At 47.4% G+C, this 18,955-nt stretch overlaps 1 protein-coding gene across 1 annotated transcript in view; it reads right to left on the bottom strand.

Annotated features, from left to right (window-relative positions):
• ELAPOR1 (endosome-lysosome associated apoptosis and autophagy regulator 1) overlaps positions 1–18,955 on the bottom strand; it is an 810,939-nt gene that overhangs the window by 525,015 nt on the left and 266,969 nt on the right. Inside the window, exon 10 of the mRNA XM_040422210.1 lies at positions 18,181–18,309. Within this exon, the coding sequence (XP_040278144.1) occupies positions 18,181–18,309 (129 nt within the window). The remainder of the gene's footprint in view (positions 1–18,180; positions 18,310–18,955) is intronic.

Genomic DNA, 18,955 nt, shown 5'->3' with positions numbered 1-18,955 from the left:
GATGGACATAAGGAGCTTCGCAGCAGAGGCAGCACGAGCCGGCACATCGAATACCTTCCGAAGACAAGCAACAAAACCGGAAAACTCGGCAACCACCGGATTGTTGTTCTCCCATAAAGGGCTGGCCCAGGCCAAGGCCTTGTCCGAGAGCAGCGAGATCAAGAAGCCCACCTTTGATCTCTCAGTAGGAAAGGCATGTGGCAGCAACTCGAAATAAATGCCCACCTGGTTAAGGAAACCTCGGCACTGAGTTGGCTCTCCCCCAAAGCGCTGTGGAAGAGGGGCAGAACCGGTCATACCCCGAAACACCGCAGGCGCAACAACAGGTGTCGGGGTAGACTCTGGCGCAACAACCGGAGCGGCAGTAGGAGCGACAACCGACCCATCGGCAACGGGAGCGAAATGAGCCGTGCGTTCAAGCAGGGTTTGCAACGCCACAGCGAACCGACCCAACAGGTGATCCTGCTGATCAAGTCTGGCAACCAGCATGGGTAGCGAGGATGGCCCTGTACCGTCAGAACTCATGGCTTGGTCCTAATGTCACGGAACCATGAACCAGACGTACAACAAGAGATAAGTGAAAATAAGAAGGCTTTATTGAAAATAAAGCTGTAAAGCAAAAGTCCAAACGAATGGTGAAACCGAAGCAGAGTCTTAGAGAGGCCAGAGATCAGGAACCAGAAGGGTAGTCAGACGAAGCCAGGATCAGGAACCAGCAGGGTAGTCAGACGAAGCCAGGATCAGGAACCAGCAGGGTAGTCAGACGAAGCCAGGATCAGGAACCAGCAGGGTAGTCAGACGAAGCCAGGATCAGGAACCAGCAGGGTAGTCAGACGAAGCCAGGATCAGGAACCAGCAGGGTAGTCAGACGAAGCCAGGATCAGGAACCAGAAGCAGCAGCAGTCTTAGAAGCATGTGAACACAGGAGGACCAAGCAAGGAACTGAAGCCACAGACCTCCTATATATATGAGCTAGGAATCCAGCTCCTCCCAGTGGGAAGGAGGAGCCGCAGGGTGGAAGGCTACAAGAAACCCAGAAACCAAGATGGCCGCCAGCACATGTCAAACGAAGGAGAACAGCAAGAAGGTAAGACCATGACAGATATGCTCTGTACACAGCATGCCACAGCTTTTGCAGACTGCTACTACCGCCATGTCTGAACAGGAGGCCCATCTATTCTTCCCATTGAGTCCCCAACCCCCTGCTGTCTCTTCTACAACAAGTAGCAGAAGCCACAGCAGCACCAGCAGCAGACAATTCAGGCGGTGGGAAGTCAGGTGAGTATATACTTTTTTTTTTTTTGTGTGTGTCTACAGTGGGGGCTTTGTAAATGCTGGGGGCACTACGTAGACTCTACATAGCTATTACATCTACTGGGGGTACTATATAGGGTGGGCTTTATAACTACAGGGGGACACTAAACAGGGCATTATACCTGTTGAATGCACTGGGGTTAGGGGAGGGTTATAACTATAAGGGGACTCTGAAAGTACTGGGGGAACTGATGGGGTCATTATACCTACAAGGGGCACTATGTGGGGGCCATCATAACTATAGGGGGCACTAAAAGTACTGGTGGAACTACAGGGGCATTACACCTACTGGGGCACTAAAGGAGGGCATTAAACCTATAGGGGTCACCACAAGAGAGTTATTACTACTGGGGCACCACAGGAGGGCATTAAGCTACAGGTCACTAAATGAGAGCTAATAACTATTGAGGAACTATTGGGGGCATTATAACTACTGGGGCACTATTGGGACATGAAAACTACTGAGGCTATATAGGGGGCATTTTAATTACTAGGACACTATAAGGGGGCAATAAACTGGTGGAGGCACTACAGAGAACATTATAACTCCTGGGACCACTATAAGGGGACATTTTAACTACTAGGACATTGCAGGGGGCATTATAACTACTGGGGCACTATAGGGGGCATTAGACAGTCAACCACTGGAGGTCCTATATGGGACAGAATAACTACTGGGGACACTATAAAGGTGACTCATTACTACTGGAAGCACTACAGGGGAGCCTTATTAATACTATAGAGAGCCTTTTGACTGCTGGGTGCACTATGTCTATTATGTGTCCATTATTATTGGCCACAATATGGGAGGGAACTATGACTAACAGGGGAACTCTTGGGGAGCAGTATCATTATTGGGAGAATTGTTGGGGGCAACATTAATAATGAGGACACTCTGGGGGAGAATTATTCAATAATATGGCGCATATGCATTGGGGCTTGGGCCACAGATCTTTTGAGACCCTAGCAACGCCCCTGCTGATGAACATCAGCAAAAAGATACGTACTAAACAACCAGAAGCACTTCTACCTGGACTGTACATTTTCTTTGGCACATATCCTGTTCCCTGACCCCATGGAATCCTGGGCAGGCAGACTGGAACAATGGCCAGAAGTGACTCAGTTTTGCTATCACTGTCTTGTCCAGTCTCTAGTAACATCTCCGAAAGGTTATCCAGCAAGGCAGATGGTGTTGTCCGACTGACAAACTTGTCCTCCACAATTGTAGAAAACATCATATTTGTTAAAATGAATGAGGCATGGATCCGTGAGGATGTTGTTGAAACAACTGTGGGTGAGGCGAATGCATAAATCTACCATTGCTGACCATGACTGGTTGTTGATGGCCCAATCTTGCCCATGTTGTTGGCTGCCTGTCATCATGTTCCATACTGTATTGTTGCTCCTTCCACCGCTGCAGTTGCTACTCCCACTACTGACACTATTACTACGGTACCTCTACACAGTCGCACATATACTGCCTTGCCATTACTAATACCCTTCACTGCCACACATCTACTGCCTTGTCTGTGAGGTTAAACATCCACACTGAACTGATGTTTGTGGACACTTGTTCAGAACAAGCTACTGTTTCTTCTGATGCTACTGTGTATACAATCATAAGCAGGTATCTGCCCTGATTAAGGTACAATTTTTGAAAGCTTTCTTTGAATAATCTACTGCTTATTTCGATATTAGCATGTGTGTGTCTAAACAGGAGAAAGCATCTGCGTGATTTAAGGAATTATTTTTGGACAAGCTACTGCTTCTTATGATTCTAGCGTGTGTCTGTATAAACAAGGGCAAGCATCTGCCCCTATTAAGGCACAAGTTTTGTATGCTTTTCCAGAACAAGCTACTGCTTCTTTCAATTCTATCATGTGTATATAAACATTGGCAGCCATCTTCCCCCAATAAGGACCAATTTTTTTATTTTAAAAAGCATGAATATGATGGCAGAGTGTCTTTTTAAACAGGCTATTTAATGCTAGAGATGAATGAACCTTTTGAGATTTGGTTTGTTTCAAGTTTTCCAAAGTTTGGAAACAGTAGGTTGTTGGAAGCATGCCTCCAAAAATGGCTTATGAATGCACAAGTGATATTTGTTAGAAGAAAAAGTGGCTCGTTCTGAATAAGCCTAGAAACATTCTCCCTTTTAATTGAGAGCAGCAGGAGTACAGTGGGAAAGGGTAAGGTAATAGCAGCATAGCATGGAACATACAAGGCAGTAGATTAGATGTTTATGGGGAGCAGTAGTAGTAGGGGTGAATGCGTAGCATTAATATTGGTGGCAGTAGGGAATAAGCAGTCGCGGCAGCAGCAGCCACATAGCATATGTTGGCAGACAGGCAGACAGCAGCAGTGGCATAATGGTGGCAGTGACATCATGGCAGCAGCCATATGGAACATGATGGTAGGCAGGCAACATGATGGTAGGCAGACAATATGGAGCACCATCAGCAAGGTTACATCTAGATCCCTCTCCAAGTTGACACTGTAGGCTGGGCATACTGGGCCAGTTCAGGCCACTGTTCATAGGGTCAGCCTAGGCACGTGAAAAAATTGTTACATCATATTGAGGAGACTGAACTGGCTATTTCGGTGTCTGCTGCTTGTGGCAGCTGAGAAGGAAGGAGATGAATGACTCTGTGGGGAGCAGAGAGGGGTCTGCTTTTTAGACACACCAGCTGCAGGTGCGTGTTCGTTTAAAACTATGGCAAGCTCTCCTTCTCCATGGGAGTTTTTCCTTGTGAATCACCAAGAGCTACAGGATGGACAGCAAGATATGTTAGCTGTTCTTCCACCATCGCCCCTTGCTGGATGAGTGTCTGTTCTTCCTAAGATAAATATGAGGGGGATGAGATTGTTCATGCCAGTGTCGTTCCTACTAAGACATTTTTTGGCCTCTTCGAAGGGCTCCTCGGATGTCACTACCACCCCATGAATCCAGCCAGCAAAGGAAGCAATATGTATAATAACAGTACATTAGTAAGTGTCTTGTATTAACTTTCTCTACATGATAAATGCCACTTACTGAAGTGAGAGAACCCCTTTAAGTGGTATAATAGTAGACCATTGTGTCTTTGCAAGTCCAGGTGAGCGTTCCTTGCCACATAAGGACTGAAATGCAAGAACAGTCTCTTAGACATTGCCAGCGCCTTCCGCAAGTCAATGTACTTTTAAAAAGTGTTGCACGACTAGGTTAATCACCTGCCATGCAGGGAGCATGAGCAGGATAAGCAGAAATTGATAATGATTACAAGGACACTATACTGCATGTGGATGTGGCCTTGCTCTCGCAAAGGAGACCAGGAGAAGAAAGAAACTCTTGTTGCACTAGCAGGAGACCACATCTGTTTTACCACTTGATTGGGTTATGCTGCATCATGTGGTTCAATAGAGCTGTGGTGCCTATGTTTGTGTTTGACTATCCACTGCTTATTTTACCGTTGCAGGGTAACTGCACAGGGCAATTTTGTTGACGTCCAGCAGGCCAAAAAAACTGCCAGATGAGAGATACTCACGCAAAGCTAGAGGCAGCCTTTGTAAAGTTTAGATCTAGCATATTTTGAGCCTGTGCTCACAGGTCAGGCTGACCATGATTTTTTTGGAGCTTCTGGCTAGAGTTGAGCGAATCTGAGTTGACAAAGTGGAATTCAATCCAAATTTCTGAAAAATCAGATTCATCACAAAGTTGAATTTCCTTGCGCTTCGTGGTAATGAATCAGATTTTTTTCTAATGGCTGCTGCATATGTTAGAAAGAGAAAGTAAGCCCGGGAAAAAGGGATCACCCATAATGTTGTGTAGCCAGCCAATCAGCATATAGCCAGCCCTTGTGATGTCACAGCTCTATAAAAAGTCTCCTCCTCCCTGGTCTCCGCCATTTTCCAGTGAACTTAGTGTAGGGAGAGATGTTACAGGCACTTGGGACAGTGCAAAATATTACTATTGAACATTTCAGGGACAGCTTAGAGATAGTGTAGGGATATAACAGGGAGGCATTATCCACACTATTGGTAGCGAGCAGGGGCCAATTCAACAGTGTAAAGTTTGGCTAATAGGAGCTGTTCTATTACACCTTGCTGCACTAATTGGGGTTAAAAAAAAGTGTTCTAATACTACTGATTTTAGGTTGTTTGCATTCTTTTATACATAAATAATTCCATTAATCCTTGATTCTGTTATTAGGGTGAAAATGCGTTCTGATACTACATATTTTGGGGGTTCACATTCTTTTGTATATAATTCAATCAATTAATCCTTGATTGTGTAATTGGGTCTGAATTGCAGCTTGATACTACAGATTTTAGGGTGTTCACATTCTTTTATACATAATTCAATCCTCCTTAATTGTGTAATTGGGGTGAACTTGCCGTCTGATACTACAGATTTTGGGGTGTTCATGTTCTTTTAGGGCCCTTGCAGACCAGCGTTGGTCACGCTGCGAGTCCGCAGCGCAGCTCCCAGCCTGAACTCCCAGCACCGACAGGGTCACATAGCATTATATTGATTTATGATGCTATGTAACCCTTACAGTTCTGGAATGTATTGGATAACACTGGCATAATGCTGTCAGTTATATACAATACTTTCCAGAACTGTAAGGGTTACTGTAACGGCACCGTTTCAGCAGACAAGGGGTTAAAATCCGTTTAGGCGATAAGCCCCTTTCTGAGAGACAGGCCCAGCTACTGCAGAACACCAATGTCCCGAACTGGATACAAAGTAGCACTCCAAACTAGAACCTCACGAATAGCTGCTAGCAGACGAACAGGAATCAGCTTACACTTCTGGCAATCGGTCTTCTAACAGCATACAGTGAATCCCCCCAATAACGAGACAAGGCTCCGTGTTGAGGGTCAAGCAGTGGTCTGACTGTACTTCACGTACAGCCTCTTTTATTCATAAACCACAAACATAGTACTGCCAACAGGGGTTTGAAATACAACCAATCAGTAATTTACAACACTTACAATGTAACTACAGCAACCAATCGTTCACACCCCCAGAGGACCAGAATGAAGACTGTGACATAGGACAAATACAACATATCCCCACAATGCATCATGGTCTCCTCCTCTCTGTCCCGGAGACAACCTGAGGAGCAATCCAATTATCTCTGAGGACAAAGGGAGATCGCCAATACACATGTGAGGACAACAGAACAGACATCACCCTTTAAACACACAATGGGACAATGGCACAATAGAAACACACCCAGCATTTCCTCCCAAGCTGACAAGTTACACTTATTATAAATTGTTACAACTTTGTGAGTTTACATTGGCCATACATATATCTAACATCAATTTAAACAGTATAACTTTGGGACAAACCTATCCAAAATTCACTTGAATAGGTTCAGGGGTTTAAAAGTTAGTATATGGCCCATAATCCAGGGGCAAGAGGCCAGCAGCCAGTCCTCTCCAAAACCCAGTGGCGACGTTGGTTTTGCCACACATCTCCCCCCCCCCAAGGGAAGACTAACCAGATACCTGACCTCACGCCGGTCGGTACCTGAGTTAGTCTGGCAGCCCACCCACAACCCAATACTGGACCTGTTGAATTTAGTAGCCTGTCTCTGTCCAGTGAGTCCACCAAGGTTATGTTGGAAGCTGGTACTCCCGGTCTCTGTGTTGCTCCCTGGCTTGGAGTCTGGTTGTTGGAGGGGGAGACTGTCTCTACCCCCTGTGCTGTAAGTGCAGAGACCACGGTTCCATCTGCACTGTTGTGGGGCTTACTGTCTCCCCCTGGTGCGTTAAGCTGCCGCTGGGGAGAGGGGGTAACGAGCTCCTCTCCCATACATACTTCCAGCCGCTGGGGAGGGCGACCGACTGTCTCCGCTCCCAATACAGTGTCCTGCTGCTGGGGAAAGGAGACTGGGCTCTCTATTCCCTGCTGGACACTCTGCCGCTGGGGGACAGGACCGACTGTCTCTGCCCCCTGTAACTCCGCCTGCCGCTGGGGAATGGAGACTGGGCTCCCAATTCCCAAAAAATCATGCTGCTGCTGGGGGGCAGGAACAACTACCTCTGCCCCCTGTAACTCAGCCTGCCGCTGGGGAGGGAGGACGCTGCTCTCCTCTCCCTGCATTTCACACTGCCTTCCCGGCATATCACTCTGCTGCTGGGGGGCATGAACAACTACCTCTGCCCCCTGTAACTCAGCCTGCCACTGAGGAGGGAGGACGCTGCTCTCCTCTCCCTGCATTTCACACTGCCTTCCCGGCATATCACTCTGCTGCTGGGGGGCAGGAACAACTACCTCTGCCCCCTGTAACTCAGTCTGCCGCTGGGGAGGGAGGACGCTGCTCTCCTCTCCCTGCACTTCACACTGCCGCTGGGGAATGGAGACTGGGTTTGTCACCTTACTGTCCTGCTGAGCCTTCTCACTGGCGTGGAACAGCTGCTGGTAGCCCTGTTCCAGCTCCATCTCCCGGGTCACCAAGTGGACCAGGTCCTGCTCAATCTCATGAGTGTCGTCCCAGTCATACCTGCTCTCCCTCCATTCCAAGAGATCATGGAACCGGGCTTGTGTAGCGCTCCCAAACTCCAGCTCTGAAAAAGTCTCCCATAACAAGCCAGGACCATCAAACTCCTCTCCCTCCGGCTTGTCATGCTCAGCTGTCCTGGGTAGGTACTGTGCCCCATACCATCAGAGCGCCTGGTAGGCATCTTCCAGCCACAGATCCCGCCATGCTAGGAGTTCCAATTCCTTTACCCATTCCTCCCGGGGCTGCTCTCCCAGGAAGGGCATCCGCAGGGCTACTTGCTTCTGCAACCGCTGGTCTTCCGTGGGGAGTCTCTCGTCCTGCATATACTCCACAATACCCAGTACCTGGTACCAGATGCCTTTGCGGACAGCATCTCGGTCATCCATGACACCCTCATCGTACTCCACTGCTGTTTCCATTCTGGTGCTGTCAGGGTCGCTGTACTGGGACATGCGTTGCCCTCAAATTGTAATTCCAGGGAATGATGTTTCTTTGTAGCTGCTAGCAGACGAACAGGAATCAGCTTACACTTCTGGCAATCGGTCTTCTAACAGCATACAGCGAATCCCCCCAATAACGAGACAGGGCTCCGTGTTGAGGGTCAAGCAGTGGTCTGACTGTACTTCACGTACAGCCTCTTTTATTCATAAACCACAAACATAGTACTGCCCACAGGGGTTTGAAATACAACCAATCAGTAATTTACAACACTTACAATGTAACTACAGCAACCAATCGTTCACACCCCCAGAGGACCAGAATGAAGACTGTGACATAGGACAAATACAACATATCCCCACAATGCATCATGGACTCCTCCTCTCTGTCCCGGAGACAACCTGAGGAGCAATCCAATTATCTCTGAGGACAAAGGGAGATCGCCAATACACATGTGAGGACAACAGAACAGACATCACCCTTTAAACACACAATGGGACAATGGCACAATAGAAACACACCCAGCATTTCCTCCCAAGCTGACAAGTTACACTTATTATAAATTGTTACAACTTTGTGAGTTTACATTGGCCATACATATATCTAACATCAATTTAAACAGTATAACTTTGGGACAAACCTATCCAAAATTCACTTGAATAGGTTCAGGGGTTTAAAAGTTAGTATATGGCCCATAATCCAGGGGCAAGAGGCCAGCAGCCAGTCCTCTCCAAAACCCAGTGGCGACGTTGGTTTTGCCACAGTTACATAGCATCATAAATCAATATAATGCTATGTGACCCCTGGCAGCACTGGGAGTTCAGGCCGGGAGCTGCGCTGCGGACTCGCAGAGTGACCAATGCTCATCTGAAAGGCCCTTATACATAAGTAAATCCATTAATCCATAAGTGTGTAAGGCTACTTTCACACTAGCGTTCGGAGCGGATCCGTCTGATGTTTCATCAGACGGATCCGCTCCGATAATGCAGACGTTCGCATCCGTTCAGAACGGATGCGTCTGCATTAAAACTTAGAAAATTTTCTAAGTGTGAAAGTTGTCTGAGCGGATCCGTTCAGACTTTACATTGTAAGTCAATGGGGAACGGATCCGCTTGAAGATTGAGCCATATGGTGTCATCTTCAAGCGGATCCGTCCCCATTGACTTACATTGTAAGTCTGGACGGATCCGCTCGCCTCCGCACGGCCAGGCGGACACCCGAACGCTGCAAGCAGCGTTCAGGTGTCCGCTCACTGAGCGGAGCGGAGGCTGAGCGCTGGCAGGCGGATGCATTCTCAGTGGATCCGCCTCCACTGAGAATGCATTGGGGCCAGACGGATGCGTTCGGGGCCGCTCGTGAGCCCCTTCAAACGGTGCGCTCGAGCGGACACCCGAACGCTAGTGTGAAAGTAGCCTAATTGGGGTGAAATTGCAGCCTGATACAACAAATTTTGGGATGTTTATGTTCTTTTATATATAAGTACATCCATTCATCCTTGATTCTGGGGTGAAAATGCGGCCTGATACTACAGATTTTAGGGTGCTCATGTTCTTTTATATATAAGTACATCCATTCATCCTTGTTTCGGGGGTGAAATTGCACCCTCACACTACTGCTATTTTACACTTACAGTTATTGTTAGAGTACAGTATGTCCAACAGACAGGTGCCAGGCCCTTCTGCGGAAACAGGAAGTGGCCAAAATGTTTCTGGAGCTGGCAGAAGTAGCAGCAGCAGAAGGGGGTGATAGCAGCAGTCGCAGCGACAGACCAGAGCTGCCAGTGTCATCAAGTGGTCGTGTTTAGAACAGCAACCCAGCAGTGATGGCCAGTTCGCAGTGTTCGCCGACGAACACATGCGATCTGCCATCGGAACTGCCTGCTCCCGGTGACCGCATGTGTTTCAGAGCGGCTCACGGCGCAGGCACAGGTAAGGACTTACTTCTGCATCGTCGGACTTGGGAATAAAGATGGCAGATCATTTGTGTTCGTCGGCGAACACTGTGAACTGGCCATCACTGTTCACTCAGTCTTCAACATCTTGAGTGACATCAGACACCCCCAGCCAGGAGTTGTGGGTTCCTCTGAAACCACGCTTAGTTGGCATGGCCCGGGAACAATTTCTGTGCCCCCACCTGTCATGAACCTGCCTCTTTCATTTTATGTTCATTCTGCTCGCGAAGTATTGTATACCATCGGCTCTGCTCCACTTTTCAGTAAGGATGAGCTTAGTGACGACAGTAAGCAGCTACTGCCCAGCCAAGATGTGGAGGAGAGATCTGCTGCTTCCTCTAGTAGGCAGGCAAGTAGCTACAATGAGAGTCGCGTGGGAGCAGGTGTTGCGAGCTGTCAGGTACACGGCCCTGAGACTGGTGAGGGTGACATCAGTGACAACAGTAGTGGATCACACATGGGAGCCAGGTGAAGAGAGGGCTTCATCATCATAATCAGGGGATGATGGTGGCAGCTTTCTTGTGAGGCAGAGGCTGAGCCAGCTGGGTGCTAGCGTGGACATGAGTCAGCAGTGTGGGGTCTGGAGCCAAAAGTGCCCAGGGTAGACCATATGCTACTCAGGAGCCTACCTGTCCAGAAAGAACTAGCGGTGCACGGGTTCATGGAGGCAGCAGCAGCAGGCAGTCAGCATGGAGTGGTGGTGGGAAAATGCCATACTCTGAGGTGTGGGAATTTTTCATCAAGTTACCGGAGGACATCAGTTTGGCAGTTTGTAGAATGTGCGGGTGGAAGGTGAAGTGTGGCCAGGGTGCCAATGTTAACACATACAGCATCACCATGAAGTGGCCTGGGAAAACTGTGGCGCTAATGTAGTGGTACATCCTGATGCATCAACCGCTACAACTCCCAGTAGCCGACACCCCTTCTCCAGCAGTCAAGGCTCCACCAAATCAGCAAAAGGGAGCTGTGTTTCCAATTCCTTCCCATCATCTACTGATCCTAATGTTCCTGCTCCTCCTTGTCACGCGTTACGTCAGTAATCGATCACAGAGGCAAAAAGACAGTATACATGCACTCATCCAACAGTGCAGAAGCTGAACGTGCTCATGGCCAAGTTGCTGGTACTACAGTCCCTCCCTTTCAGAGAACTGATGGTTTGTGCAAAGCCAAGGTGGAGAGTCCCAAGCTGTCATTACTTCTCCAAAAATGCTGTACCAGCTTTGCACACGTATGTTGAACAGAAGGTGGGCCAGACCTTGATCCTGTTGGTGTCTACTAAACTTCACAGCAGCGCTGAAGTGTGGAACTGTAACTACGATCAAGGACAATATATGCCCAGGGGTAAATGTGGCTCCTGCCCAACCACACCACCAACTTGGCCAGGGGATGGCACTGCCGTCTCCGCGTTCTCAAGTTGCGAGTCTTGCACGAATGTGCTCTGCCTCCTCATCCTCAACTTTGTCCTCAGCCTCCTCTGCAGACACAATTTAGAGTGCTCCTCCAGCATACCACCTATGCAGAGCACAGTGATGTAATGGTATTCTGGTCTTTGTTTGTTTGGGCAAACTGAGTCACACCGGGGAGAAACTGCTCCATGTCCTTCAAGAAGAAATCGAATCCTGGCTCTCTCCTCACCAACTGAAAATCGTAACCATGGTCACCGACAACAGGAAGGACATCATGTCGGCGCTGGGTCAAGGAGGGCTGAGCCCTCTTTAATCTGGTTGTAAAGTGTTCCTGAAGTATTCCACCCAACATCCTGAAAATGGCCAGGAAACTGTGTATGCACTTCAGCCACTCTTACTCTGCAAAAATCTCCCTCCTTGAGTTGCAAAGGAAGAATAGAGTTCCACAACATCACCTGATATGCGACACCCGTTAGAACTCCACATGTTGGACCGACTATATGAGCAGAGGAAGGCCATAACCAATTTCTTGATGATGCAGGCGGACAAGAGCACTCCCGTGTAACGTTGACGTTAACCAGTGGCAGCTCATGCATGATACCTGCCATTTGCTCAGGCCGTTTGAGGAGGCCACTTTATTTGTCAGTCGCCAGAACTATGGGATGAACAATGTAATTCCACTACTTCGCATCCTGGAGCAGATTCTGGCTAGGGGACAGGAGACGTGGTGCCAACATCTCACGGCCATCTGAGCCGTGGCAGAGAAGGGGGAGGACATTCACGCACAAGCAATGGGTGTTTTTTTTGCAAAAGTGACAGGAGAGGAGCAGGAGGAGGAGGAGCTAGAGGGCGACGAGGAAGACCAGGAAGATGACCCTGACACACCGTGGCAGTGTGCAGTGGAGATGGAAGCAGTGAGTCCCTTGCGCGAATGGCCAGATGCATGCTGAGTTGCTTGCGTCCTGACAGCCGTATTATCACCATTCAGCAGAGGGATGACTACTGGCTCTCCACCATGTTAGACCCATGCTACCGCTCCAAAATGGGGGCTTTTTTTCCACCAGCTGAGAGGGAGGATAAATTAAACTACTATTGAGACATGCTTTGTAGTCAGTTGGCCGCTGTCTATGTGCGCCATCATCCATCCTCACAAAGGTCTGACCGTGGGGGCCCTTTGCACTCGCGTTCCATTGCCAATACTGCTGGAGGGGGGTGGAGGGTCAGGAGCAGCACCAGCTCCATCAACAACAACTTAAAGAGGACCTTTCACTTGTATACAAACTAAAAACCATCTATATCAGTGGGCAGAGCGGCGCCCAGGGGTCCCCCTGCACTTACTAGTATGTCTGGGCGCCGCTCCGTTCGCCCGGTATAGGCTCCGGTATCTGCGCTCACTGGACTGATTTTTTGTATGAGGCGTGTCCCTTGCTGCAGCGCTGGCCAATCGCAGCGCACAGCTCATAGCCAGCCACTATTCCCATCATTGTGCCCGCTACTTACAAAGAAATGCGCTTTGTGATGAAGTAATTCTTCATGAAGCTAATTTCTTTGTCAAATTCGGCGAAGCAGCCGAATCAAATTTTTGTAACCTTCGCTCTAATTGACAAAAAAAAACTACCAAGAAGCAGTTGTTGGAATCAAATGAAACTTTACATATGATTTACATGTAATGATGATATATGTCAGTGATTACAATATTAGACTAAAGGGATATTTATTGGGGAAAACCGTACAACTGAAAGGAGGATTTAGTACACTGATAGGCTGCCTCTAGCCTGGACAGAAGATAAGATAAAGTTGGGCATGGAGGCATACAGGTCTCTCTCTCTTTTTCTCCCTCTTGTCCTAGAGTACTTCGATATGAAAATATAAGTCCTAGGAGAACCCAAACTTAATTTGGGATGAGTTCCAAATTCATTCACTCATGTTTAGAGTGCATATATTAATCTGGTTTTTACATGTTGTCAAGAATAAGGACCGCCTTATTCCTAGTTATTATGATTGCTGTGATATATGTTTTATGGGTATATGCCATAGTATAACATAGTCCAGTGTCAGAGGCGTAACTAGAACTGACTGGGCCCCACAGCAAATTTTTGTACGGGCCCCCCACACACACACACTTCTTCACAAACCGCCTCCTCCTGTGCAAACCCCTCTATGGCTATTTTGTGACTTTTTATTTACTGTATTTACTGTCATTTTTAGCACGACTTTGAATTTTAACATTTCCAGTTGCTGACAGAGTTTATATTCAACTCAACCCCTTAACCCCTCCATAGTATTCAGTATATTGGGCAGACTAGATGGGCCAAATGGTTCTTATCTGCCGACACATTCCATGTTTCTATGTTTCTTTAAAACCCGCGCTGCAATTGTAATAGACATGTCTGATTTACCTTTACATATCCACAAGTATTTTAGCCTCTGTACCTTTCATACTGCAGCCATGGACACAGTCATACACGCACTCTCCACATACATGGACGCAGTCATACACGCACTCTCCACATACATGGACGCAGTCATGAACGCACTCTCCACATACATGGACGCAGTCATACACGCACTCTCCACATACATGGATGCAGTCATACACGCACTCTCCACATACATGGACGCAGTCATACACGCACTCTCCACATACATGGACGCAGTCATACACGCACTCTCCACATACATGGACGCAGTCATACACGCACTCTCCACATACATGGACGCAGTCATACACGCACTCTCCACATACATGGAGGCAGTCATGCACGCACTCTCCACATACATGAACGCAGTCATACACGCACTCTCCACATACATGGACTCACTCATACACACACTCTCCACATACATGGATGCAGTCATACACACACTCTCCACATATACATGGATGCACTCATACACACACTCTCCACATATACATAGATGCACTCATACACACACTCTCCACATACATGGAGGCAGTCATACACGCACTCTCCACATACATGGACTCAGTCATGAACGCACTCTCCACATACATGGACGCAGTCATACACGCACTCTCCACATACATGGATGCAGTCATACACGCACTCTCCACATACATGGATGCAGTCATACACGCACTCTCCACATACATGGACGCAGTCATACACGCACTCTCCACATACATGGACGCAGTCATACACGCACTCTCCACATACATGGATGCAGTCATACACGCACTCTCCACATACATGGACGCAGTCATACACGCACTCTCCCCATACATGGAGGCAGTCATGCACGCACTCTCCACATACATGGATGCAGTCATACACACACTCTCCACATATACATGGATGCACTCATACACACACTCTCCACATATACATAGATGCACTCATACACACACTCTCCACATACATGGACGCACTCATACACACACTCTCCACATACATGGACGCACTCATACACACACTCTCCACATATACATAGATGCACTCATACACACACTCTCCACATACATGGAGGCAGTCATACACGCACTCTCCACATACATGGACTCAGTCATGAACGCACTCTCCACATACATGGACGCAGTCATACACGCACTCTCCACATACATGGATGCAGTCATACACGCACTCTCCACATACATGGATGCAGTCATACACGCACTCTCCACATACATGGACGCAGTCATACACGCACTCTCCACATACATGGACGCAGTCATACACGCACTCTCCACATACATGGATGCAGTCATACACGCACTCTCCACATACATGGACGCAGTCATACACGCACTCTCCCCATACATGGAGGCAGTCATGCACGCACTCTCCACATACATGGATGCAGTCATACACACACTCTCCACATATACATGGATGCACTCATACACACACTCTCCACATATACATAGATGCACTCATACACACACTCTCCACATACATGGACGCACTCATACACACACTCTCCACATACATGGACGCACTCATACACACACTCTCCACATATACATAGATGCAGTCATACACACACTCTTCACATACATGAACGCACTCATACACACACTCTTCACATACATGAACGCACTCATACACACACTCTCCACATACATGGACGCAGTCATACACACACTCTCCACATACATAGATGCAGTCATACACACACTCTTCACATATACGGACGCACTCATACACACACTCTCCACATACATGGACGCACTCATACACACACTCTCCACATACATGGACGCACTCATACACACACTCTCCACATATACATAGATGCAGTCATACACACACTCTTCACATATACGGACGCACTCATACACACACTCTCCACATATACATAAATGCAGTCATACACACACTCTCCACATACATGGACGCACTCATACACATACTCTTCACATACAGGGGCGCACTCATACACACAGTCACCACATACATGGACGCACTCATATACAATACACATATATAGACACCCAGCTTTCCTGCTGTGCCTCTCATACTCTAATGCCTCTGCACTTGTGCCATGCAGGATAGCAGGGAAGCTGGATGACATTTTATGATATAATTCACCCAGCTTTCCCACTGTACTGCATGTCACATGTGCACAGTCTGGGAAAGCTGAATATAACCCCAGTTCCCCTGCTACTCACATCACTGGTGCAGTTGTGGCAATGCAACTGATGTTCAGCTTGCTGGGCATGGAAGGTTCAAGCTGCAGGAATCGTGGGTAGAAAAGGGGGTGGGGCTATTATAGCTCCGCCCACACGGGCTGTTGCTGGTCAGTGTCAATCATAAGAACTAAGGAGGGGAGAGGCGGAGCGATGTCCCTGATGTCAGGTCAGAGGTGCAAGTGCAGGAGAAGTCAGCTGCTCTGACAGGGGCCCGGGGTGAGGAAGTACAGTGACTGCTCCCGGGCCCCTTCTGAGCTCGGGCCCCGAAGCAGCTGCTTCCCTGATAGTTACGCCACTGTCCAGTGTGATTCACATTCATATACAGTATGTATTTATGTTTTTGTATTGCCAGGTCAGCAGCCATTGATGAATTGGTTGAAGGCTGCATATAGTGCCGAGATGTCTGCCTCATACCTGTGAAAACAGCAAATTTCTCCCCAGGGGGTTAGTTAGCACAGATATGCTAACCAGGATGGGCCCTTTTGCTGATCACACTCAGGACAGGGGACAGCAGACTCTCCGGCGCCGTGTGTCAGCATGGGAGCTTCATACCAGAGAATGAACAATAAGTTGTAATCCTTCATAACTTGTTCAGGAGGGGGCTGACATCTCCAAAACCCAGCTCATCATATCTAGTATGATGGGGGCATCACATTGACACCAGACTAGGCGTATCAACTCTCCTTCATCTTCTTAAAATAAGGATCACATCTTCTGAGCATCCTGGATGTGTATCGTTTGATATGCTCGGACTCGGAACGATGAGATATGAATTATGAAGAAGGTCTGGGGTCTGTAGTTTCCCAGTTGGCCGGGTGAAGATATCTTTTTGATATTTTCATACCTGTTCCCTAGATGGCCAGTGGGCCGGCTGCCTGGGTAATGAAGCTCGGCCAGAGGGGCTGAGTCAGAAGTGGGAGGGAAAATCCCCCTCAGGCCTGCCCCTGGAGGAAAGGCATAAACATGCAATCCCTGGATATTTGGGTGTCACAAAGTGGGAGATCTAATCAAATTAGTTTGTGCACCATTATTCTGCCCAAATCTCCTGGGAGGAAAGGACTTTGACCACGCAACTGCTAAGTATCAGAACTTTATATGTTTTCTCCTTTTTATTTTACAATTGTTTGCCATTTATGTATGTCTCTTGTTAATAATTTTTTGTAACCAAGTGCTGTCTATTTTTAATACATTAAACCTAAAAGTTTGATGGTTTGTCTTGTAACCTTAAGAACCGGTTAGCTCCATAAAGAGTGTGTGTGCAGTCTGAGGCTGTATGTTGTTTTTCCGTGAGGCTTACTACCGTGTGTGTGTGTCTGCTTGCGAGTGGAACACTCAGGGGTGTCCTGTCGACCTTATAACTGACTGGTAGTGGCAGTGAAAGTTTTGTGTTAGTGCGTGGGTGTGCTTGCAGGCTTCAGGTGGCGATTTATGCTCGAGGTACAACTCGGCCTGAAGGGCTTGGGCAACCCTTGTCACATGACGCGGTGGGCTGGTCTGGTCCCCGGTACGTGACACATGTTGTTTCATCAGGGTTGTTAGAATAGATTCTTACTAGTTGGATAACATGACATAAGTCGAAGTTAATAAGAGTGATAGAACCAAGGATGAAATGTATGGATGGATAAATGTTTATTTTTTTATTCTACTAATTAGATTTAATAAACTTCTAACTTAGACTCAGCTTCAAGGCCACATAGCAGATGTAATTGCTAATGCCACATTAGTGCACAACACACACCTGTTGTAGGTTGCAGGTTGTGACTGTTTCTTACATTATATGGTGTATCAAATAGCTGTTATTTGAGCTTATTTATTCCTGTTTCCCGGAATCCACAGTTAAAACAAGGATAGTTCTATAAAAGAAAAACCTACAGACTGACACCAAAAATATACAAAATACTATATAAAAAAAACTAAACCACTCACCTGACTCTCCTAGATATTCAAAGTTCAGCCCACTCATGACTGTGCTTTGCATGTTTGAAGGCCGTATATTCCACCATTTATATTCAAAACCTTGTGCAGCTTGTGTACCAACGGGACACTCTCTGCAGACTACAAAGTAAAACAAACAATAGAACATGTTACTGCAAAGATTTGTTACTAATGCTTAATCAAATTTAACATATGTGTTTGCACACTTTCATACATGTTTAGGCTCCATTCACATGTCCGTAGTGTGTTTTGCAGATCCGCAAAACACGGACACCAGCAATGTGCGTTCCGCATTTTGCGGACCGCACATCGCCGGCACTAATAGAATATGTAACATCCCAGAGTTATGTTACGAAACTCTTTTACCCCGCTACAACCTGTTAAGTGTATTTGTACGGTCATCTAATGTGATTTTATCTAATATTCTAAGCCTTGTAAATGTAAATTGCTGTGATGTTCCATGTTGGTGGCAGCAATGTTAGCAGGGACTTAGTTCAGTTTAGTGTTTCTAGACTGGAATAGTACATTCCAGTTTAGCTCCCCCCTCTTTGAGGAGGTGTAGAATGTTCCCACATCCTGCCTCATGGGTGGGGAAGAAAGTTCAGTTAGTGTGCCAGCCACCCCGGCTAGGGGAAGGCTGTGCGAGTAAGAGCTCCCAGTTCTAGGGATCCAAGCCAGTATCTTGTCTCGGCTGAGACAAAAGATCATCATGCACAGTCTGAGCCCTTCAGCCTCAGCTGGTGGAAAGCAAGCAGCCACCTCCAGT

The sequence above is a fragment of the Bufo bufo genome, chromosome 3, assembly GCF_905171765.1.
Source record: "Bufo bufo chromosome 3, aBufBuf1.1, whole genome shotgun sequence".
Taxonomy (NCBI): Eukaryota; Metazoa; Chordata; class Amphibia; order Anura; family Bufonidae; genus Bufo; species Bufo bufo.
This window is presented reverse-complemented; position numbering and strand designations above follow the sequence as displayed.